Below are 23,916 nucleotides of genomic sequence, written 5' to 3' on the forward strand. Positions count from 1 at the left end.
GTCAAGCGAACGAGTAAATAGTTAACGTTCCCTTAAGTGTTGTGTGGATCTACGCCCACTCTCATAAGATTTGTTGATCTCATGTGAAATCACTCTTGGTATGCTTGAGGTATATTTTGCATTAGTCATATGAAGTATGGCCATTATTTGTACTGTCCTATTTTCCAGTTCTATAGAGTAAGCTCACACTTTTTAATATTTAATATTGAGTTAATTCATTAGTTGTTGTCTTCCCCCCTGACTTTATTATTGCATGCCAAGTGCCTCCTGCCTTACTGCGTGTCTTTAGGGACTCAAGTCAGTGAGGGACAAGTGTAATCTACAACATGTTTTGTCTCTATTGCTACTAATACTGGGCAGTTTTTTCTCCAGCCGGCTACTTTGAGCCGTGGCCGTTTGCATGTTTTTGGAGGATTGATTTAGCTGAGGGGTTTTATTGATGAGGCCGTAAGGATTTAGCTTGTGGTGGAGTTAGCGGGATGGGGTTTTATGCCAGTGGCCTTGCCCTCTTCTCAGTGCCTTATCAAGTAGAACTGATTATGGTGATTCTGATTTTGGCTGATGGGTAAAAGGCATAGAGGCGGTGATATGTAATAATTGGACCTAAAACTACAATTTGGATGCTGCACTTGTTTGGAATGAGGACATCACCAGACTTAAGTCTCAAACTAAAATTTCTGGTCTTGTTGTATCAGCCAAGAAAACCTTTCATGTTGTGTTAGCATTAGCATCGATGCAAATGTTGTTGTTCAGATTTGTATGGTATGGCAGTATGGTAGCATTTTATTGTAAATCCTCAATATATGTGGAACATACAGAAGGCCGAAATAACCTTTCCAAGAGGCCACTGTCACATAAACATAAATTCATTCATGCTCTTTGTTGTATGAAGCGGTTTTACATGAAAGAGGTGGTTTGGGCTCTCCCTTCACTATTGGCTCATAGATGTTGCAGGCCCATTCACTACAATCCAAGTTCAGAGTACAAACATAAACAAGCTGTAGCATCCGTTGGCGAGTAACAGATATACACATACATAATTTTTTTTTTATCCAGTCCCTTCTAGCTCTGCATCACTCCTCAACTCCTCCAGGCCACTTTTCCAATACTCCTCATTGGCCTCAGCTTCCCCTTGCCATCCGACCAGTCGTAGGAAACCATCGTAGGCATTCCACCAGCTCTCGGTCGCAACCGTCAAGCAGCGACTTTCTCCTTCAATGAATGTCCCGCTGCCGCTGTAAACAGTCCACTCCCAAATGACAAAAAAATGTCAACAAACAACAGAGCTTTTGAAGATGGATGCCTACTTCATGGCGCCATCTTAAAAAAATTGCAGCAGTTGTACAAACCTTGTTGCACAGCTGTGTTCTATAATTTTGATGGACCAGCCACAACACCTCTCAATGTGTTAGCATTAGCACTAATGCTAATGTTACTGTTCTGAGTTGCAGACACAACTGTCACACAGTATAATTTAGAGTTTATATTAGAATTTATATAATGTTGTTGGACCAGCCAGGAAATCTCATGTTGTGTTTGCATTTATACTAGCAATATTATTTAGAATTGTGTGCAGCACTTGCACAAACCTTGTAACACAGTAAAATAATAGTGCTCTATAATGTTGGCAGGCCAGCCAGGAAACTACTCGTGTGAGCATTGATGCTAACTTTTGAAAGTTGTGTACAGCACTTGTACAAACTTTACCACTTACAGAAATATAGTAGTCTCTAATATTGGTCATAGCCAGAATATCGCTAATGTTAGCATTAGCAGAGGTGCTTATGTGGACTTTAGAGTCGTGTGCTTGTACAAACTTTGTCTTCCTCTAAAATGTATTGTGGTCTTACATTGAAAAATGATGGATGATGATGATGATAACAACATTATTACACCTCTTATGTTGTGTTAAGATTCATGCTAACTTTACTGTTAGTTGTGTGCAGTGCTTGTAAAAAAACTCATTTCCTCTATATTGGTGGACCAACCAGGATATCTCATGTTAGTACTAGCACAGATACTAATGTTACTGTTCAGAGTTGTGTGCAGCGCTTGTACAAATTATAACAAGTTATAAATTGTAGTGCTGTACTGTATAATATTGGTCCATCAGCCAGGACACCTGATGTTGTGTTAGCATTGATGCTATTATTACCGTTTAGAATTGTGTGCAACAGTTGTAAGAGCTTTCACATGCTGAAATTTAGTGGTCTGTAAGGTTGGTGGACTAGCCAGGAAACCTCTCATGTTATCGTTAGTAATGATGCTAACATTACTGTACAGTTGTGTGCAGCACTTTGTCCAACTTTTGCAATATTTGCACCTCTCTTGTTGCATTTGGTACATAAGTAGGCCACTTGTCGGGTCAAGCACTATGCGTCCACTCAGCCCGAACAGACAAGAGACCCATGATTAATAAGGAGAGTATTATGGGGAATTATGTGAACATCTGTTGCCATTTTCACAGATGCCAAGCGACAACAAAACCATTGTGAGCAGGAAAAACACAAGTGGAAGAATTCCTGTGAGGCAAAAAAGAGAGGAGATAGAGATGCACAGAAATGACAAACAGACAGCACAAAAGCAGTAGAAAGTGTTATGTACAGTAGAGGGATATAGTAGTCTGGAGGAGAGAAACAAGAGCAGTGAGGCAACAGGAAAGAGGGATGGGTCAAGAGTAAATATTTCGCAAAACTAAGCATGACCGTTTCTCCTTTGTGGACCTAAAAACATTTCACAGCTCCTTAACAGTCACCATAACATTGTAATAACTTCTACCTAGCACGGGTCATTGATGACCAGTTAAAAGAGGAGTAACCTTGAGTAAGTGACAATGTGACACTTGCAACTATAAAAAATGTTTAAGCTTCCATTAGAGAGACAATTTGTTGCACAGACGTTTTCAATTCTGGGCTACTAAAGTAGACAAAGGGGATTTGCTCAAGTGTATTGACGTGGACACAAGTAAACCTGCAAAGGATATGGCTTGTCAAAGACGAAAGAAGCCAAGGCAATGAATGTCAAATCTGAGCTATGGTAAAAGTAACATTAGCATTAATGCTCACGCAACCAGGTGTCCTGACTGGTCCATCAAGTGCTGAATACAGCACTGAAGAGTCACAAATAAAATGATAAAAGTAGGTCTAACCTGATGGAAGGCAGAATAGATATCTGTAAGGAGGGAAGAAAGGAAATAATGAAAGAAGGGAGGGAGGGAGGAAGAGCGGTAGGAAAGGGAAATGAAGGAAGGCAGAATGAAGAAAGGAAGGAAGGAAAAGAAAAAAAAAAACAGGTCTGAGGTGAAGGGAAGGAAGGATGCAAAATAAAAGTGGGTTTGAAGGAAGAGGCAATGAGGAAAGGGAGGCAGAATTGAAGATAGGTCTGAAGTAAGGAAAACAAAAGGTCTGGCATGGAAGGAAGTAGGTGTCTGGAAAGCAACGGAAAGAAGGATATAATGATGCATAAATATGCATATCTGAGGGAAGGGAAACAGGCAGGAAGGAAAAAAGGAAGAAGGGGAGGAAGGAGGACAGGAAAAAACTGATGACTGAAAAAATTGGAGCCGCTCTAGTACGACAACAGTCAATTGACAGAGAACACTTTTGAGACATAAAGACATTGAGGAAAAACAGTCACTGAGCAATAAAGGGTTGCTAGTTATCTGGTAATGCCGGTACATTTATTTTTATTTTTTTGACAATTGTGCAAAAAGATGCAGAGTCAGATAAGTATAGCATAAAGAACATGCTAACAATAATGTATTAATAATTTCACATATAAATCGCTCCGGAGTATAAATCGCAACCCCGGCCAAACTATGAAAAAAAATGCGATTTATAGTCCGAAAAATACGGTAAGTGTCCAGTATACTTACTTTTTACCCACCCTGGATGTGGAATGTAATATTGTACTAATATTTGTATACAATAAATAAATAGACATATTTAATTAGCTAATTGCATAAAAAATAACACATTTTAGTGACCCAATTTTAGGAAAAAATAAAATTAATGCAACAAATATTACAGAATTCTTAATCTAAATGCTCATTGGGCCGGATTAAAGAATGGAGCAGGCGCTGTGTGGCCCGTGGATCATACTTTGCTCACCCCTGGTCTATATGGTCTATATTTCTTGGACCTGTAGAAGTTGAAAGGCTGACTTCCACGAGTGAATATGTTTGTCATTAACCCTGAGCTCACAACAAAAGCGCTCTTCTTTGCATTTGTCCCGCTGAGCAGAAGACCAATGATGACAACACTGTGACCACACCCCTTTTGTCTGTTACATTTGGCTTCCTGTAGCATGGCCTGTTATCAGTATGAGGTTTCCATCTACACAGAGAGTGACCGAACCAAGCGTGTCATGGGATTCACAGATAGTAGTTGACATCTGGGCCTTTTTTTGGGCCAACCACAAAGTCTGCTGCAGTGCTATATGTGGTCAGTCCTCTTGGAAAGAAGCCCAGTGAAAAGAAAATCCGTAGCATCACAAAGCTCACATGACCGGCACATGTGGCTTTGTTCATAGCCTGAGGTCGTGATGATAATACTGCAGCGGTTTACACTGGAACCGTAGTCACAAAACCAGCTAATGCTGCCATTAATCCTCCGTTTTGGAAATTATTGCCGGCGCCGGTAATTTTTATGAGCAGCGCACAGATCACAAGTTTTAATTGCATGTTTGTTATCTTACGATGTCAACATGGCCTAAGAGTGGGATCTCTTTCTATAGCTGTCCCTCAGTTCAATAAACTGACGAGAAGTTTTCAGATGGGTGCTTCACTTTATTTGCAGATTGGTATCAGCAGACACAGTGTGCACTGTGCAGACATCGAACACCAGGAAAACTAAGCACAAATTAACCCAATATCAGCTCCAAGATCAGCACGAAACACAATAAAGCATAGAAATTTCTTTTTATAAGCACAGCAAAAAATTACCTTGAGACAAGGTGACCGCTCCAAAATATTTATGGATCGGAAGCACATATTTAGGTGTCAAAACTTCCCAACATGTTGATAAGTCCATGCTTTTACAACGTATAAATGGGCACCATGGCTTGTTGTATGGAAAACAGTTTAAAAATTATTCCACCCATGTTGTCTTTTTTTTTTTTTTCTTTTTAAATAGTTGTAGAGAGTTCGGAAAAGTCCCTCATGACCAAATCGCTAAGTTGGCAACACTGCATGTGGTTTTGTAAACTACCGCCTCTCTGTGCACATTCATGCTGATCGTGTAAAACAGTGCACATCATTAAAACGATTTATTTTGTTATGTGTGCACAACCATCACACCATCAGTATCGTTCCTGTCGCACTGTGTTGTGTTTTTTGTTTGCACATTAAGGACAAAAGTCAGTTTTTGTTTTAATTCCTCATTTAAAAAAAACAAAACAAAAAAAGACCATTCAAGTTTTTCCTCATGTTTTTGAGATTGTGGGGTGAACGCTGCAGGTGGCTACGAGTGTGGACCGAATGGGTAGCAACAATGTAGAAATGAAATGCCAGTATTTTGAGGGTACTAGCATGTCAGCAACATATTGAGGGGGGAAAAAAAGACAAGAACTGAACTAGTTCGCTTTTGGATCTGTGAATGAGTTCAAAATGTTGAATTATGAACTGTAACCTGAACTAGTTCAATTTTGAAACGGTGAACTGAAGTTTTAACTAATTCGTGTCGAAAATTAACTTTCCAAACACTGATCCTATATTATTTCACATCGCAAGCTATATTGCAGTTTAAAAAAAAATAATAATAATAAAATAAAATAAATCGCAATGTCGTTTTGTTTTCCCAATATAGCCCTAGCCCAGCCCTAATGTTAGGTTCATTGAAGACTAAATTATCCATAGGTGAGAATGCGAGTGTAAATGGTTATTTTTCGCTGTGTGACACGCGATGTCTAGTGACCAGTCGAGGGTGTACCCTGCCTCTTGCTCAAACTCAGCTGGGATAGGCTCCAGCTCAAACGCAACCCGATAAGGACAAGTGCTATAGAGAACTCTTTGAAAACTCTCTGTGCTCTCATTTGATATAGTGATGATGTTCAAACAAGTCCATCCTCTTCTTTCAGATATCTGAGAACTTCTACTGTGACCTGAACTCTGAGCAGTTTAAAGGCTTTTTGCGATCGCACACTCCTCACGTAGATCCCTCCTCGTTGGCCCGGTCGGCCATTTTCTCTGTCACCTACCCTTCGCCGGACATCTATCTGGTCATCAAGGTGAGCATAAAATCCATAAGGACAGTGGTTCTTAAATTCTTTACACTACCAACTCAAAAAACAAAACACATTTAGTAGGCCCAAGTATTTATCAAATGTGGCAGAGGTTTTATTTCTAAAAACTATGTATAGTATTATTTTAAATACACTCTTAAACTGTCTATAGTTTGAATATTAACACTTGAACATTAGCATTTGAATTTAGGAAAGTTTTTTTTTAAAAATTCACATGCAAAGCGGGGTATCACAGAAAAGGTTGCCTTGTTTTCCTTCTGGATTTAACTGATTTTTTCGTTGGGTCACTTGGATTGGATTTAACTCAATCTTATGGGTTTTGTACTTTGCCTTCCAGATTGAAAAAGTCCTTCAACAAGGCGAGATCGGTGACTGCGCAGAGCCTTACATGACAATGAGGGATTGTGAATCGTCAAAGGTAAAGTAGGCCATTGGGAAACTTTAAAGCAATGAAATTGGTTATATTAAATAAAATATAGCGACTAGTGATGGGCATATTATTCGATTAAGAAGTGGAAGTGTCTCAATTAGTTTGCTGTTTAAAAGAAGTCAATAAGAAATCCATGAATGTTTTTAAATGAATCTATACAGTATAAACAATATACAATATATTTGACTAGCATAGCTTTATGTATGCAAATGGTTTGGTTTGTATGTGTGTTCACTAATTTAAAGGTTAGGAATGCCGAAGTAGGCCTTGCATCATTGGAGAAAAATATTTGGAAACCCCTGGTGTAGTACATGATTTTTAGGAATGTCACATTTGAAGAATTCATGCTTGTGGCCCTTCAGAACAAGGACAAGCTGGAGAAACTCCGAGGCCAGGCAGAGGCCTTCTGCCACAGGCTGGGTCGCTACCGTATGCCCTTTGCCTGGGCCACTGTCAACATCATGGAAGTCATCAGCACTGCCGCCATCGACCGCGACGTCACCGACTCTGACAGCATTAAAGGTGTGCACTTTTTCAACCTTCCCTATCAAGTGCTCTTTTCATGTGACCTAGATGTTTTTTTCGTTTCCTCCAGGGAAATCCAGCAGCATAGATCGTAAAGCGCAGCTGCCAAGGAGGAACTCGGAACGTTTCAGCACCTTCGACGAGCAGCCGTGTAACATCTCAGCCTTCAAGCCTGCCACCATCACCATCAGCACTATCTTCAAACAGGTCCTACTCCAAAATAATAACAATAATTAAAATAAAAATGCTGTATTGTTATACTGAGATGTCATGTCCTGTAAAAATATTGTTTTAATTTTCCAAATGCATTCTGTTAACACACAACCATTCCTGGCATCCACATGTCAAGCTACTGTAAAAAAAAAAAATAATAATAATTCAAGCTATTTAACCTTGGAAGGACGCATCAAGTTTAAAATCGTATGTCGTCTTTCTCTTGTGTTTTGAGAATTTACACCTTTTGAAAAAATATATAAATATATTAAAACTAGAGAAATAAAAATTAAATTAAAACCAGTTTAAAAATAAATTTATTTTATTTAAAGAACATGTATTGTTTCTCCTTAGACCAACGCAAGGTAGTAACACTTTAGTAGTAAATTTAAATAATAGACCAATGCAAGGCAATAGCAATGTAGTAGTAAATATAAATACAGTTGAACCTCAGTTTTCGTGATTAAGCAGTTCCAAAATGACTTTAAACCTAATTAATCGATTCCAGACACCCAACAATATTAACAAAAAAATACATTTTATAGATATTATAGACGTTGTCAGTTAACACATTTCGTCACTCAATCAACAAATGCAAATTAAAACTCTACCATGCAAAGTGAAAGCCATATATATATCAACCACACCCAGAAACTCCACCGAGTTCCCTGGGCCCAAGCGCATCTGAGATGGACTGACGCAAAGTGGAAAAGTGTGCCGTTGTCTGACGAGTCCACATTTCAAATAGTTTTCGGAAATCATGAACATCATGTCTTCCGGGCCAAAGACAAAAAGGACCATCTGGATTGTTATCAATGCAAAGTTCAAAAGCCATCATCTGTGATGGTCTGGGGATGTGTTAGTGCTCATGGCAGGGGGAGCACATCTGTGAAGACACAGTATATGCTGAAAGGTACTGTACTATTGTCATACTAGAGTGTCTCCAACTACCGGAGACAAATTCCTTGTATGTTTTGACATACTTGGCAATAAAGAGGATTCTGATTCTGACATAAGAGGTTTTGGAGCAACATATGCTGCCATCCAAGTATTTTTCAGCGACATCTTTGCTTATTTCATTCTGCACCTGTTACAATAGCGTGGTTTCATAATAAGAGTGCGAATACTAGACGGGCCTTCCAGCAGTCAAGATCTGTCTCCCATTGAAAATGTTTGACGCATTATGAAGCGCAAAATATGAAAACGGAGACCCCGGAAAGTTGTGCAACTGAAGTTGTACATCAGGCAAGAATGGGAAATAATTCCACCTACAAAGCTGCAACAATTAGGTTCTTGAATTCCCAAACGCTTATTGTGCGTTGTCAAAAGGAAAGGTGATATAACATAATGGTAAACATGCCGCTGTCCCAGCTTTTTTGGAACATGTTGCAGGCATCAAATTAAAAATGAATGAATATTTGCAAAAACAAACAGACAAAAAACAAACAATGAAGTTCATCAGTTTGAACATTAAATAGTCTTTGTAGTGTATTCAATTGAATATATGTTGAAAAGGATTTGCACATCATTGCATTCTGTTTACACAAGGCTCCAACTTCATTGGAATTGGGTTTTTTATAAATGACTAATGAATAAATAGGGAGAAGGAAAGCCGGACTGCCAGTTTTATACTTTGTGCTACGAGTTATTTCTTAAATTCTATGGTGTTTGTCATCTTCTTCATCAAAGGGCTTATTGAACAGTCATACAATGTTTGTATTGGACATGAAAACTGTAATTTAAATGGATTAATTTCTCTCTTGAATGACCTACTTTACATAATATGAAGCATATTAGAAGCTGTCCCATGGGATGCACCAATGCATGTTTACCCTAAACTTGCCATGTCTAGGAACAAAGTGATCACTTTAGTCTGTGACAAAGTTCCTACATGAACTGCACACAGTGAGAGTTACGTTGGCGCAGATGCAAATGCTAAGCAAACATGAGAAAAGTCCTGGCTAGTCCACCAGTATTACAGAGCACGAAAAGTGTGATACATAGTCGCTGTGGCGATGATAAAAAAATCTAGTGTTCTCCAACATGAATTTCAAGCTGTCGTTGTAAGGCCAAATTGTTACATATTGTAGCTTTGATTTCTTGGTTTTGCTGTTTCAGGAAGGGGATCGTTTGAGTGACGAGGACTTGCTCAAATTTCTGTATGAGATTAAGAAGACATCCACTCCACAGAGGCGAATAAAGACAATATCAGGTGGCGTGTTAAAAAAAATAATAATAATAATAACAAATTTCAATTTGGTTTTATTGTGAAATGGTGCAAAACCAAGATTCACATCCTGTTTTCTTTAGGCTCCATAAAGCTGGACATGTCTCCACTGCACGACTTACCTCAGGCCTGTTTGTCCACTGAGCTCATCCCCCTCCTTCCCGTGGCCGAGAAGAACATTCGACACGTCAAAGAAGTGTTGGAGTTCCCCTCCAGTGAGGTTTATGTGCCTCATAACATTTACAGGTGAGGCACAGTGACTCCGATGTAAAACACTCCCATAGCTTGTACTATAATCAGAATCATCTTTATTTGCCAAGTATGTCCAAAACACACAAGGAATTTGTCTCCGGTAGTTGGAGCCGCTCTAGTACAACAGACAGTCAATTTACAGAACACTTTTGGGGACATAAAGACATTGACAAAAAACAAGTACAAGTACTATGTTTGAGAGCGTTGAAAGCATTTGTATAAAATGTGCAAATAGGAAATAAAAAAATGGTTTTGGAAGGAGAAAAAGAATATAGCCTGAGGTTCAAACAGGCCTTCTTTTCCAAACAGAAACTTTTTATTCCTCCAACAAGCTACAGGCAACAAGAACAGTCACGCCGCACTCATTAGTCAAGAGCTGATGTCGCTGGTTAGATTGTGCTGCATTCTGCCTTTGTTTTGATTGACACTGTGAGAGGCAGTCATTTAAACATTTGTGGACAGTCAAGGCCAGCAAACACTGTCAGAAGCACTGACCTACATTTACAACCTAAATTCTATTCTCTTCATTTTGTAGTGTTTGTAGTGGCTGCACTGCTTCCAGTAGATGTATGTGGATATTATATATATATTTTTATCTAATCAGATTCCAGCCTCTATTTGTTACCATGGCATTCTAATCTGGCTAGGGTCTTCAGAATCAGTAGTGCTACCTGATGTAACTATTTTAACAATAGGACTGCTTCTTGAACCAATCAGATTTCAAATTTGATTGGTTGGTCAGAGCAAAAGTGTTCGACAAACAAAACAGATTGCTAGCGTTCTGAACACACATCTCTGGTGAGTATGATGTATTTGTTTAAAAGTTTTGTTTTTGTCATGTTGTTAGATAGATATTGATTCTGAACTGCTCCAGATGATGTACATCACACAGTTGTGTGGTGTTGTTTTGTGTTCATATATATTTGGTATAATAAATATGTTTTGTGTAGTCGAAAATTATTATGAAAAACTGCACGCATTCTTTGGCAATTTCTTCACTGTTGTCCTCCTATCCTGATTTCAAGACATGGCAGTTTTAGGTTGAAAGCCAAGTAAACCCCTCTTTGCCATTGCTTCACTTATTGCAACGTTACTCACATAACATTATTGCCATCTAGTGTTGTAAAATATATTACATCACTTTTTTTCTTTGCATTCTGCAGGAACCTGCTCTTTATTTATCCCCAGAGGCTGAACTTTGTTAACAGGTTAACGTCTGCGCGAAACATCACCATTAAAATCCAGTTTATGAGCGGAGAAGACCCCAGCTGTGCTCTACCTGTAAGTACAGCTGCTACTTCTTGAACCATCCAGAAACATACACTACCCAAATTAAGTTGTTAAGCGATATTTCAAAAAGAACATAAAGTTATGAACATTTCAATTGAAAAAATAAGTTTCAAAATACATGGTTGTGCCTCAGTCCGTCCCCCCGTCCCCGTACCCCCCCCCCCCCCCCCCCCCCCCCCCCCCGGGTGTCCTCCAATAGTTTACAATATGTGTATGTAACCCAAAAGCTGTTCAAAAAAACACTAGGGTTCCGAAAAGAAGCGCTGCCGCAGTTTCCATTGATTGAATTACCGGTACATATTGCAGCTTTATTGATAATAATAAAAACATATGGTACACTAATTGAACCTTTATGAATTGTGTGTGTGTGTGTGTGTCTCTGCCCCCAGATAATGTTTGGCAAATCCAGTGGCCCTGAATTTGTGCGGGAAGTTTACACTCCTGTTACCTACCATAACAAGCAAGTTGAATCTTCTTCAATATACAGTAACCTCCCACTGTATTGTGGTTCACCTAATGCAGATTTATTAGTTAAGTTTAGTTAACTTTCAGTGTGATTACAGCTTATGGGACAGGTATTTTACGGCCTAAACTATAAAAAAAAATTATTCCATTATCATTGCATGTATTTTATCCATTTTGTAATTTTTGTGTGTGTTCAAATATGTATGCAGTGTGTTTATAATAAGTTTCAATGTTTTTAAAGTGTGTTTGAGGGGTATTTTTAGGCCATTAAAAAATCTTTGTTTTAATTTGGTCTATCTACATGACAGCGTTTCCCCTATTGCCGGTGCGATTGGAACGTAACTTCCACCATGACTGGGGGGGATTTTACTAGAATAGAATTATATTTCTGTCATGATATTAGACTGCATAAATATATTACAAGCACTATAAAATAAATACAACGTTCCCGATACCCTATTGTGAGGTTCAATATGGCGTGCTAGTGTGCGTAACATCATAAAAATGCATTGTCACACGGCACAAGTCGGCATGCTCAGTTACTGCCATACTTACTGGTTTTCATTTGATTGTTTTTTATTTATAGCATAGAAGTGTTTTTCGTACACACGTTTACTGTAATTCTGACTTTTCTACTGCGTTAGCATAGGTTAGTGATAGACTACGGCGCGTTCCGACTCCGTCATAAACCAAGGACCGCTTCTGAGTCTCTCCTTTTTTGGTCAGATCCCCTGATTTCTACGAGGAGGTTAAGCTGGCCCTTCCCGCCCGTTTAACAGAGCGACACCACTTGCTCTTCACCTTTTACCACATCAGTTGCCAGCAGAAGCAGAACCAGAGCAGCAGCTGCGAAACACTCATTGGCTACTCTGTAAGCCGCATGGACATACACAATGAGCTTTTGATTTATTTTTCTTACTCTGAGATAGAATGCAACACATTGCTCTTGGGTCCTCACTTAGTGGCTGCCCATGTGGATTAATGACAGACTGCACACGGGTCAGTTCTGCTTGCCCATTGTCCTGGAGCGACTACCTCCTAATTACTCGCTGCACGCTGCTGAGGTAAACATGTTTAAAGATGCATCTCAACAGCACTTGTTTTCCTCTTGAATGAGTGCACTTGTTGTTTTTGTCCAGAAACTTCCTTCTCAGATACCCCCAGTCAAGTGGATGGAAAGCCACAAGGGATTGTTCAATTTGGAGGTCCAGGCTGTGTCTTCTGTGCACACTCAGGTCAGTTAAAGTTGATGGTTTCGGGTAGTGATTCTCAAATCTTTTACACGATGTACCACTGCAACAAATACAATTCACCAAGCACCAACAAAATTAGATCATCAAAATACAGTAGTACAATAGTTGGCCCAAGTGTTCATAAAAAAACGAGGCAGGAATTTTATTGAAAGCCACTGTAACATTATGCACAGTTTAACATTAAAACTGTGCTAAAGTATAGGAAAATAAAAAATATATACACCTAAATGATGATTCAATGAAAAAGTATTACATATTTGAAAGAAAACATTTCTAAAAGTTGAACAATGTCAAAGTGGACCTGGCATCTTCGTATTTTTCTTTATGCAGCCCTCGGAGGAAAAGGTTCGGACAGCCCTTATTTAGTCTTCAATTAACTGAGCATTTCTTTTGTACTGTATGTGGGAGGGAGTCAGACTACCCCGAGTAAACCTACGCAAGCTAGAGGACAACATGCAAATTCTGTGGCAAATAGTACGCTTTCCACTATTGCTTTATAGGAACATGTGTGCACTATCTAGCTTCATTGGCCCACTATCTTGCTTTTCCCACCAGGACAACCATTTGGAGCGCTTCTTCACCCTGTGTCACGCGCTGGAAGGCGGTGCCACGTTTCCGCTACGCGTCAGAGAGGAGAAGATTCCTGAAAATAAGCTGGAGCATGAGCTAAAGCTCAGCATCATCTCCCTGTCGTCGTCCAGCCTGGAGCCACTGGTGCTCTTTCTTCACCTAGTGCTGGACAATCTGTTCATGCTTATCATGCAGCCCATGCTCATTGCTGGCCAGACCGGTGAGTTGATGATACCTCTGACTTGAGTGCCTCCTGTGGATATGTCATGACGTACTGTTTTCTAGCCAACCTGGCCCAGATCGCGTTCGAGTCGGTGGTGTCCATTGTCAACAGTCTGCATACCAGTCAGGAGCTGACCAGGGACCAGCAGGGTCGAAACAGCCTATTGGCGACCTACCTTTATTGGGTGTTTCGTCTACCTGACCCCCCTCGAGATATTCCAAATGGTACGCATTGATGAATACAAAAGATTTTTTTTGTCTGAAGTTAAAACCTAAATTACCCAAAGTTGTGAATGGTTTCCACTTATATGGAGCAAAAAAGACATTGGTCATGGTATCCTCATTTGCGGTCTTAGACATTAATACTCATGAGTCCTTCGTTTCCGAGTTCATTTCTGAACATGCCGTAGTTAATTATTATTACAAATAATAATATGACGACGTCAGAAGGTCCTTATTGTTATTCTATTTTAAAATCTTATATTCATATGTAATAGTTTTCTTTCATTATAAATCTCTTTATTATTTTTTAATTCTGATTATTACCTTTCTTTTCTGATTGGCTGAAGGAAATCACATAGTTCTACTGCCTGCATGTGGTGTCTATTTCCACTTATGCTACCTGATATAATGTAAAAATGACTACTTCAGATACCCGGGTCCATATCACTTTTAAATAACACCACTTTGTAGTTGATGTGTTCATGGAACATTTTAGGATACATTTAACCCCCACTATTCTAGGCAATAGGGACTGAGCCCTAATGCTAATAGTGAAAATTGGTGAGTATTTGATGCGCCCCTAAAATGGTTTATAATTTCCTAGCGATACCACAAGATGACCTAAAGCACTACTTGTGTGAACATTAATGTGTATGTCTCCACTCTCTTGAACTTACTTCCTTGACACCAAGATGCCACCAGATGGCAGTTTTGTTATTGCTTTGGACTGAGCACAAGAACGCAACCGGGGCAACTCATTCAGTGAAGAACAGAGCATATGAGATTTGCTGACGACCAGTTCAGGGTTTCCCCAGCCTCTCACCCAAAGTCAGTTGGGATAGGCTCCAGCTCACCCGCAACCCTAGTGAGGATAAGTGGTACAGAAAATAGATGGACAGAAGGTTCCCCATAAAATAGGCCGAACCACTAATATGTGGGAGTTCATTTAAGTCATTTTGCATGTACAAACAGCAAAAATAATTAAGTAGTTAATAGTAAAACCTGAAAACAATAATGTGTGACATATATTTTTAAAATGTAGTTTATATAATTATTATTAAAATTTAATACACACACAAAGAACACAAAATGATAGACAAGGAGGCACGATCAGCATCTGCCCAGTCCTTTTGTCACCCTTTTCATTTCGACTGTAAGTGCAAATTCAGATTTTCTGAATTTTGATTGAGTATCCACTATATTTTTTAACTGTCTGACACTAATTTGTGTATGCTTGACAACAGGAACAGTCTGTGTAATGCCATCTTCAGAGAGCCGTTACAGCACCATGGGCCGAGCCTGCGCAGCCACGGTGGGCAACATGCTTCTGCAGTCCAGGATCCGCAGCAGCAGCAACCCTGACATCCCTGCGCCACACTCATCTGCCGAGGATGCCGAGGTCAAATACATCTTGGCCGCCAAGGTATGCCAGAAGTGGAAGTGAGTCATAAGTAAGTCTCAGGTCTTATCAAGTTTCAAGTTAGGTGTGGCAAAAATAAAGGAATTCAAGTCCCCACTAAAATCCAAGCAAGTCAGGTTAAGTCGCGACTTGGTTTAAGCCAGTCCAAAGTCAAGTCATTCAGTCTTCCTTATTCACAACATACTGTATATTTTGCTTATTAGCAACTTTACACTCAGTGTTCCCTTGCTGTATTGCAGTTCATTGTTCGTGCCCCCGCTATAAATCGCAGATTTGATCAGTGATCGTTTCTGTATGGGTTTTTACTAGGCTTTACACGATCAGGATGTTTGGGGCCGATCACCGATCAGAGAGTTTAAAAAACGAAAACCGATCACATGATAGACGAAGGTGTCTATTTAAATGACCTGTTCATTTACTGTATATACTTGTGTAGCTAATTGCTCAAAAAATTCTATTTACAATAAATAATATATCTTTGTTCCTCTATTGAGGCATAGTGACAGACCGAACAAATGAATGGTTTTCTATTAGATGGCTGGAAGTAAATACAGTAATTAATGTATCCACTTTTTGTGACATTTTTGTTTGTTGGTGTGCCGTGAGATTTTTCAATTGTAGAATATGTTCCTTGGCTCCATAAAGGTTGGAAATCACTGCTCTAGTCAGATCATGTATTCTTATCAGTCAGGTCAAACCAACGTGACAGAAATAATGGGTGCTAACCTACGGTAATGAAATTACTTTATTTTGAATTAAATTACTTCACCCACACCGAAACTTTAGAGCATGATTCGACAGAACGGCAGCATGTTTACGTCGAACCGTTCGTGCTAGCAGTAGTTTGCTAGGCTACATAATGTTTTGTTGCCTGCTTGCGAGCCGTATCGTATTAAAAGTATGTGAACATACCTCAAGCAAGCCTTAAACGAACGTCCTCTCATGTCCTGAGCACCGATGACCACCAACACACGTTTTTCCCAATTTGTTTTTTTTTTCGGCGCGCTCCACTCTTGTTGTCGTCGCCACGGTAATGAGTGTATCCGGTCGCATTTGAGTTGACAATCTAAAGCCCACTGATCGTAAAAAACGGGATGCGGTGGTATCGGAATACAAGGTTTTATTGCAGTAGTCTGACATAGTGCAAGCATGAAAGAGCAAATTTTTCTTGTAGTCTGATCCCGGCATTACATGTTGTCTATTTCAGACGTGTTGTCCATTCCACACCGCCGACATGTTTTTTTTTCTTTTTCAAATAACTTTATTGGCCGTCAGATATTTACAGGACTACGCCAAAAGACACTTGACAAAGATACAAATAAACTAGCTTGCCAAAAACATGCATGGTAGGTTAATTGACAACTCTAAATTGTCCTTAGGTGTGAATGTGAGTGCGAATGGTTGTTTGTTTGTCTGTGCCCTGCGATTGGCTGGCAACCAGTTCAGGGTGTACCCCGCCTCCTGCCCGATGATAGCTGAGATAGGCTCCAGCACGCCGGCGACCCTCGTGAGGAGAAGTGGCTCAGAAAATGGATGGATAGATAGATGGATTCAGATATACTGTGCCCGATGGTGACGCGGAGTAAATGTCTTTTGCGGAGCCGATCAAGGACGTCATTGATCGGATCGGCGAATTTTGACATTAAAGCCGATCAGCCGATCAGCATAAAATGCTAATTATTAAAAAACACACAAGGAATTTGTTTCCGGTTGTCGGAGCCGCTCTAGTACGATAACAGACAGTCAATTGACAGAGAACACTTTTGAGACATAAAGACATTGACAAAAACAGTCACTGAGCAATAAAGGGTTGTTAGTTATCTGGTAATGCCGGTACAAATTATTATTATTAGAATATCGTGTAGCCCTAACTCCTTCAGTACATTAGCTATTGTAATAGGCTGGCAGACAGTGGCTCTAATGAGGACATCCATCATGCTCATTGTGATGGAACATGTTTTTTTCTGCAGGGCCACAACCTTCCAGGCAGTCGCATGTCAACCATTTTGGACACAAACAGCCATCAGAATGCAACAGGAAGCACCAGGCCCTCCAGCAGAAAGGTACAAACAGTGGAGAGTGTCACTATGGTTACTTAGGTTACATAAAGCAACCGTTTTTTTTTTCTTTTAATCTTCAAAATCAGCTCCAAATACTTTAGTACCAATTTAACTATAATTCGATACAAAACAATAAAAGTACTTATTAGTACTTAATAGTATTGATGGAGCTCAGGTGAACTTATTTTTTGAATTTGCTCTATCATACTGAAATTGCATAATATGATAAAATCTTATTAAACAGTAACTATACATCCCAATCCTAGTCAGGCAAATATTTTCTGTTTTAATGATGCCATATTACATCTGGTATTTTAATGTGTCAAGACAAAAGACAAAATATATCAAACACAATTACCATGTTTAGTATTTAAGTATAATCATTTTAATATTATTATTACTATATTAATATGTAATAATAATCATCATTATTATTATGTATTTATTTATATTGATTACTTTTTTGTGGTGCTCTTTTAAACACTGAATCTCACTGTACAAACAAGTAAACTACCGCATCTTCACGACCATAGGGCACACCATATTAAAAGGTGCAGTCTCAGTCACGGGGTCTATTTCTGTATTTAACACATACATAAGGCACACCGTATTATTGGACGCTGGCATGGTAAAACATACGCTATCTTAAAACATACGGTAGCATGCATGCACGCTAAAACATTTTTTTTTTAAATGCAGAGGGAGCACTTTATACTTTATTGAAGTATTTAACAATGTACTCACGTTATGTTTTGATCAATCCTCATCCACAAATCCATCAAAGTCCTCATGTTCTGTATCTGAAATGAACAGCTGGGCAAGTTCTCAATCAAACACGCCAGATTCCCTCTCGTACTCGTCGGAGTCGGTCTCGTTGCCGTGCGGCTCCGCAGAAATGATGCCGGCTTTTACGAAAGCTCGAACAACAGTGCAAGCAGACACTTTCACCCAAGAATCCACAATCGATTCACATATGGTGGCGTAACTCGCTCGGCGTTGCCTCCCAGTCTTAGTAAAGCTGTGTTCGCCATCTGTCATCCATCGCTCCCACGCCAGCTTTTCCTTGTGATCTGCCGGATGTTGCTGCGCCACGGTAGTCCTTGCCCGGATGGACCAATGGCGCTGTTTCATAAAATGAAAGCACCAAGACGGACCGCCTTGAAAATGTTCGATTTTCATTTCTTCTGCAAGCGTTATTGCCCTCAGTCGAATGGTGACTGTAGAGACGCTTTTCCCGGCTGTTCTTTGCTCATTAATCCATTGCTCGAGTTGGTCTTCCAACTCGGGCCACCTCGCCTTGTTTCCGCGGAAACTCAGCTTCGTCTTCTTGACTTGGTGAAGCTCGTTTTCCTGCTTCCTCCACTTGCCAACCACGGATTTGTTGATCTTGAATTGTCTCGCGGCTGCTCGATTCCCATGTTCCTCCGCGTGACAGACAGCTTGCAGTTTAAACTGTGCTTCGTAAGCGTTTCGCTTCGTAGGTGCCATTTTCGGGGGGATCCTTAGCCAAACCGATGTTGTTTTGCACAATGCACACCCCGGCGCTATATACCGACTGGGGGCGTGGCTTTAGCGTCCTCCTTCACGCACCCATTCCCCTTTACGTCCGCATGCTGTCCTGAGCCACGTCCGCTTTTCCTTTGTATAAGCAGCGTGTCGGCAGGAAATGCTCCCAGTAAGTCAAGCGGTAAAAAAAAACCCAAAAAAAGTCAAGCGGAGCGCTCATCACACAACAACATTTATAGATGTTGGAACTCGGTGCACACATAAGGCGCGCCGTCCATTTTGGAGAAAATTTAAGATTTTTAAGTGCCCCTTATGGTCGTGAAAATAAGGTATTTAAAAAATAATGACAAATAACCAAATCAATGGTAAAAATATGCAAAAGAGAAAATATATCAAACTGAATTTGCAATAAATTAGCCAGTCATGGTATGTGTATATATAGTTTTTAAAAAAAAAAAAAATCATTGTATAACAATGTGAGCAAAAAAAAAAAAAAGAAAAATGACATATTTAATTCAATAATTAATCATCGGAACTAATTATCATCTTTTTAGGAAGTCCACAAGGCGTCAGTGTGCCACAAGGTTTTCCTCTATTCCCTCATTCAAAGTTCTACCTAGTAGCAATGTCTCACATAAAGAGTATGTGTTTTTGTCTCTTGCAGCAGTTTCATGAGGAGCTGGCTCTGCAGATGGTGGTCAGCACAGGGGTGTGCAGGGAGAACGCTTACAAATATGCCTGGTTCTTCTTTGAGCTGCTGGTCAGTAGTTTTATTTACACAAAGCCGCTTTGTGACTGGCGCATTAGAGAAAAAATATAGAGCTGTGTACGTCTAATTCTTCACATCGTTTGACCATGAGTCTCGTTCTTTCGCTTTCTTTCTTTCTTTCTTTCTTCTTTCTCTCTCTCTCTCTCTCTCTCTCTCTCTCTCTCTCTCGCTCTCTGTTATTACTGAGGCGTATCATGACTCACATTTATTATCAACTTCTCCATTAATCTCACTTAGTCATATTTCTTCTAAAATGACCTCACTTTGGGGATGAATCAAATACAGTGCAAGCCTTTTTGTATGCGTTTTTATAACTTTACTACATTGGATTTGAAACAAAACAGATTTTGTTGGGTTTTATTTGGATCTGCTTCATATTTTGTGTGTTTGAGAATATACTTATTTTGTTGTTGTTTTTTTTGACTCATTTTTGGTCATTGTGTTGATTTCTAAATGTGTATGGTGACAGTGATGATCATGAATAACTGGTGAGAGAAGTGTGTCCATGCAGTGGACGTTTTTGTACGCAATGAATTATTTCTAGTTTCTAGTCTAGTCTCATTCTTCTCGTCTATGATTCACTGATAAATTCCTTCATTCACTGTTTTTGTGTTTAGCCCATTGTAATAAAGAGATTATTTTAGCGCCCTCTGGTGGAATCTTTGTCTTGTTGTTAGGTATAATTGATTGATAGTTTTCCCTTCTGCGTTTAAGATGTTTTGTTGGCAGTCCTTAATTGCACTTTGTGCACAGTAAAAAGGGACAATGAAAGTATGTTTTTGCTTCTCTCCCAATGCAGCCACTAATAGCCCGTGTAGTCGACTTTACTGTTACAATTTGCCTGTACAGTATTTTCTGTAAACTTTATTAGTGTATCAATGCCAAAAATGACTTATACAGTTAGTGTAGTACTAGTGCGCTGATTTGTTTGCCCATGTGTGATGTCACTTCCGTTAGTGCTCGCTAGTGTTATTTCGGCTTGTGTCCTAGGTAATACTATTGATGAGCCTCACCTTTTGTAGATGGTTTGTTTGTGTTGAATAATTTCACTCCTGAAATGTTTAGATTTCTATTAGTTCTATCTATTTCTCTTGTGCAAGATGCCAGTTTTCCATGATGCACAGGTGCGATTATTTGACATATTCACTGTCTCTGTCATGTGCCCGTGTGTAACAAACTGTGCAGATGACTTTTTTTAGTGGATTATTTTGAGACATGTTTATTTATATTATGCAAGGTGCCATTTATCATGAGTAACAGGTACGGAACAATAACATTACAGGAATTGTATGACACTGTCTGCGTGTTCATGCCTAATTGTTGCTGGGCAATCGCCCACCTCTCTTAAGCGTGTCAAGTTTACCAATCTTGGGCGTGCTTAACAGCGCTCACACTAGCCCTGTGGTTCTCCAACTTTTTACACCATGTACTACCTCAAAAATTACTTATCTCCTCAAGTACCACCTTCATGACCAACATTAAAATGCAGTAACGCAGTAGGTGTTCATCAAAAAATTGAGACGTTTTTGTTTTTGTTTTTTTTTCTTCTTCTTCTTCTAAGAACTGTGACATTTTGCATCGTTTGAAAATGAATTTTCTCCACCTTTCTTCCCAAAAGGTGAAAAGCATGGCCCAGCACGTGTCCCAGCTGGACACGAACAACGTGCCGCGGAGGAGCCGCTTCTCCGACCGCTTCAAAGACGACATCACCACCATCGTCTCCGTGGTCACGGCTGAGATCGGGACCATTCTAGTCAAGCAGCACAAGGTAGGGCAGTCATCCCGCCAAGCTTAGCATAAGCGAGACGCTTCGCCGATTGCCATTTGTCGATGTATGTTTCAGGAGGTGGAGCAAGCGGAGAAAGTCAACATCAGCTTGGCCTTCTTCCTCTACGACCTGCTGTCTCTCATGGACCGAGGCTTCATCTTCCTGCTGTTGAAAAACTACTGCAATCAGGTACAGCTCAGTGGACACAACATTAGGTACACCTGCACAATGTTAATTCCTCAAATACCAGCGATTTTATAGTTTTGATTGACACCGTCAGAGCTGTATTAATATAAGTGTCCAGCCAGATTCCGAACACTGGTGTCTGGGCCTAACTATAATATGCTATGATGTACGAGCAGTTCACATTTTTTCCTAAAGTTTAAAGGAGACATATTATGCCTTTTTTTTACCCACAGACACGCCTGTACAACAATTATAGTACACTTTATTATTAGTTTTCCGGGCATGTGAGTGCATGTGATCAAATGCATACCCTGCCCATGTACTGCTGAGCCAATGGAAAGTATGGATTAATTTTATCATGATGAGTGGAGTGGCTTACAATTGGACGAGCAGAGCCCAGTGTGGGTACAAAAAAAAGAAAATCTGATTGGGGGTGGTTAGGATGTAAATTAGGTCAGTGATGTAACATAGGAAGTGCAAAACAAATAAAACAGACTTACTTCGTTGTTTGATTTCACACTCGATGGGAGAGATACAATTACTGTATTTGTATGCAGGCAATTAAAATGCCAGTTTCCTACAACATGTTCCCTGTAAGATTGTGTTGGCAGTGGTAAACACACATCAAAGACATTTTTGTCTTTTTCTGGTTCAGATGTCCGCCAAAAGTGTTTCGATGCCAACACTGATCAGCATGCGTCTGGAGTTCCTGCGAATCCTGTGCAGTCACGAGCACTACCTCAACCTCAGCCTGTTCTTCAGCAGTCCAGCCTCAGCTCCGGCCTCTCCTTGTCCGTCCATCTCCTCACAGGTTCGTCCACAGCAGCTCTTGAACCTACTTTAGTTCGTTCCCAGTTCACTTAGTCAGATTATATTTGCTCTGGACGCACTTTATCCTCCCTGTCTTGACTCAGGCCCCATTAATCACGAAAAACACGTAAATGTTTGCACTGTCAGAAAATACAGGAGACATTATATCTAATTGAATTTGAAACTTTTTGGAAGTAAGTATGGATGAATAGGTATGAATCACCCATAAATAAGTGCTTGTTGTCATATAACATCTGTTTGTGTATAAATAGGTTAAATTACAGCGTACGTTTACATCTAGGTTTGAGATGAACATTTAAAGTGGTAAAAAAGGTGATAGAGGGTGGGTGACATAGTAAAATAAAAATAAATGTTTTAAATGAAAATATATTCTCTATACAGGTACAGCTAATACTTGTGTGACATGAGTGTGAACACAACAGGCTCTGTTGTTGTGACTAGCGCAAATCCACTGCTGTGCTTGCCGTAACTCTGCAACGAGGCGGGTTAGAGCCGGTTTTGGTAATTTCATGGACCGGCGTACCCTCAGTGCATTTAAAAGTAGGACGTCTGCAGTGGTGTGGGCGTCATCACAGACGACTTAAATCCTGTCCTATCGAAGCGGCAACTCGCATTCCCTTTTAGAAGGGATGCAAATAGTCTCGCATGGAGACATCTCCTTATGTGAAAGAGGATGTCGTGATCCTTGCATGACTGTAGTAGTGAACGTTAACGGGTACCCTTATTAAATACACAATAAGCTGGTAAAAACAGCTGGCGGCTTAAATATGTCCGTGGACCTCATTTATCTGTATCCCCTCCAAAGATAATTTATTTCTACCCCACCTGACCCCCATAGCTGTGTGCTGGCCAGTACCTAGAATGATTTAAAAATATATAATTATCATGATAATAATACTAATGTGTTCAATAATTTGGTTTCTAGAATGATTAAGAGGGTTGGGTGCCTGCTGTTGAAATAAGTCTGTCATCCACCACACGTCTGAGGAGCCTGTGTATGTATCTGCCAGCATGAGCCCCGATCGAATTCACCAAAATCTCATTAGATCACGTGCGCCAAAACTTAGACGTGGTCCTAATAAGCCATAAGTTTACACTGACTTTCTGACACCAAAAGCTCACTCTGCCCAGCGCATCACCAAGGACATGCCCTCGCTGCACCAACACGCCCAGCTTGGCACAGACGGGTCTGCCAAATTGGCAAACGCTTCCAGCGAGTGTTGCGTTTGCACAAATATGAAGATGTGACAATTTTTACACTGAAGTGTAGCTGCGGTGTCTACCAAAATAGAGCCCAACGTGTACTGTATCGTATGTCTCCATACAGAGCTCTGGTTCGTGTAGTTACCAAGAGCAGCAAAGGATCCTGGGCCTTTTTGAGCTCTCTCCAGAGTTCAAGCAGCAGCACTACCTCACCGGCCTGCTACTCACAGAGCTCAGCGCAGCCCTCGACATGGAGTCAGAGGG

At 40.1% G+C, this 23,916-nt stretch overlaps 1 protein-coding gene across 3 annotated transcripts in view; it reads left to right on the top strand.

Annotated features, from left to right (window-relative positions):
• dock8 (dedicator of cytokinesis 8) overlaps positions 1-23,916 on the top strand; it is a 93,741-nt gene that overhangs the window by 37,530 nt on the left and 32,295 nt on the right. For all 3 annotated transcript variants that reach the window (XM_061671898.1, XM_061671899.1, XM_061671900.1), the window contains 20 exons: positions 6,076-6,225; positions 6,578-6,658; positions 7,033-7,192; positions 7,266-7,402; positions 9,527-9,620; positions 9,719-9,881; positions 11,051-11,168; positions 11,567-11,637; positions 12,369-12,513; positions 12,605-12,706; positions 12,782-12,877; positions 13,451-13,685; positions 13,751-13,912; positions 15,154-15,332; positions 17,300-17,392; positions 19,560-19,655; positions 21,283-21,432; positions 21,508-21,621; positions 22,274-22,429; positions 23,777-23,916. In XM_061671898.1, coding sequence (XP_061527882.1) covers positions 6,076-6,225; positions 6,578-6,658; positions 7,033-7,192; positions 7,266-7,402; positions 9,527-9,620; positions 9,719-9,881; positions 11,051-11,168; positions 11,567-11,637; positions 12,369-12,513; positions 12,605-12,706; positions 12,782-12,877; positions 13,451-13,685; positions 13,751-13,912; positions 15,154-15,332; positions 17,300-17,392; positions 19,560-19,655; positions 21,283-21,432; positions 21,508-21,621; positions 22,274-22,429; positions 23,777-23,916 — 2,642 coding nt within the window. The remainder of the gene's footprint in view (positions 1-6,075; positions 6,226-6,577; positions 6,659-7,032; positions 7,193-7,265; positions 7,403-9,526; positions 9,621-9,718; positions 9,882-11,050; positions 11,169-11,566; positions 11,638-12,368; positions 12,514-12,604; positions 12,707-12,781; positions 12,878-13,450; positions 13,686-13,750; positions 13,913-15,153; positions 15,333-17,299; positions 17,393-19,559; positions 19,656-21,282; positions 21,433-21,507; positions 21,622-22,273; positions 22,430-23,776) is intronic.

This window comes from Phycodurus eques, chromosome 3, assembly GCF_024500275.1.
Source record: "Phycodurus eques isolate BA_2022a chromosome 3, UOR_Pequ_1.1, whole genome shotgun sequence".
Classification (NCBI taxonomy): domain Eukaryota; kingdom Metazoa; phylum Chordata; class Actinopteri; order Syngnathiformes; family Syngnathidae; genus Phycodurus; species Phycodurus eques.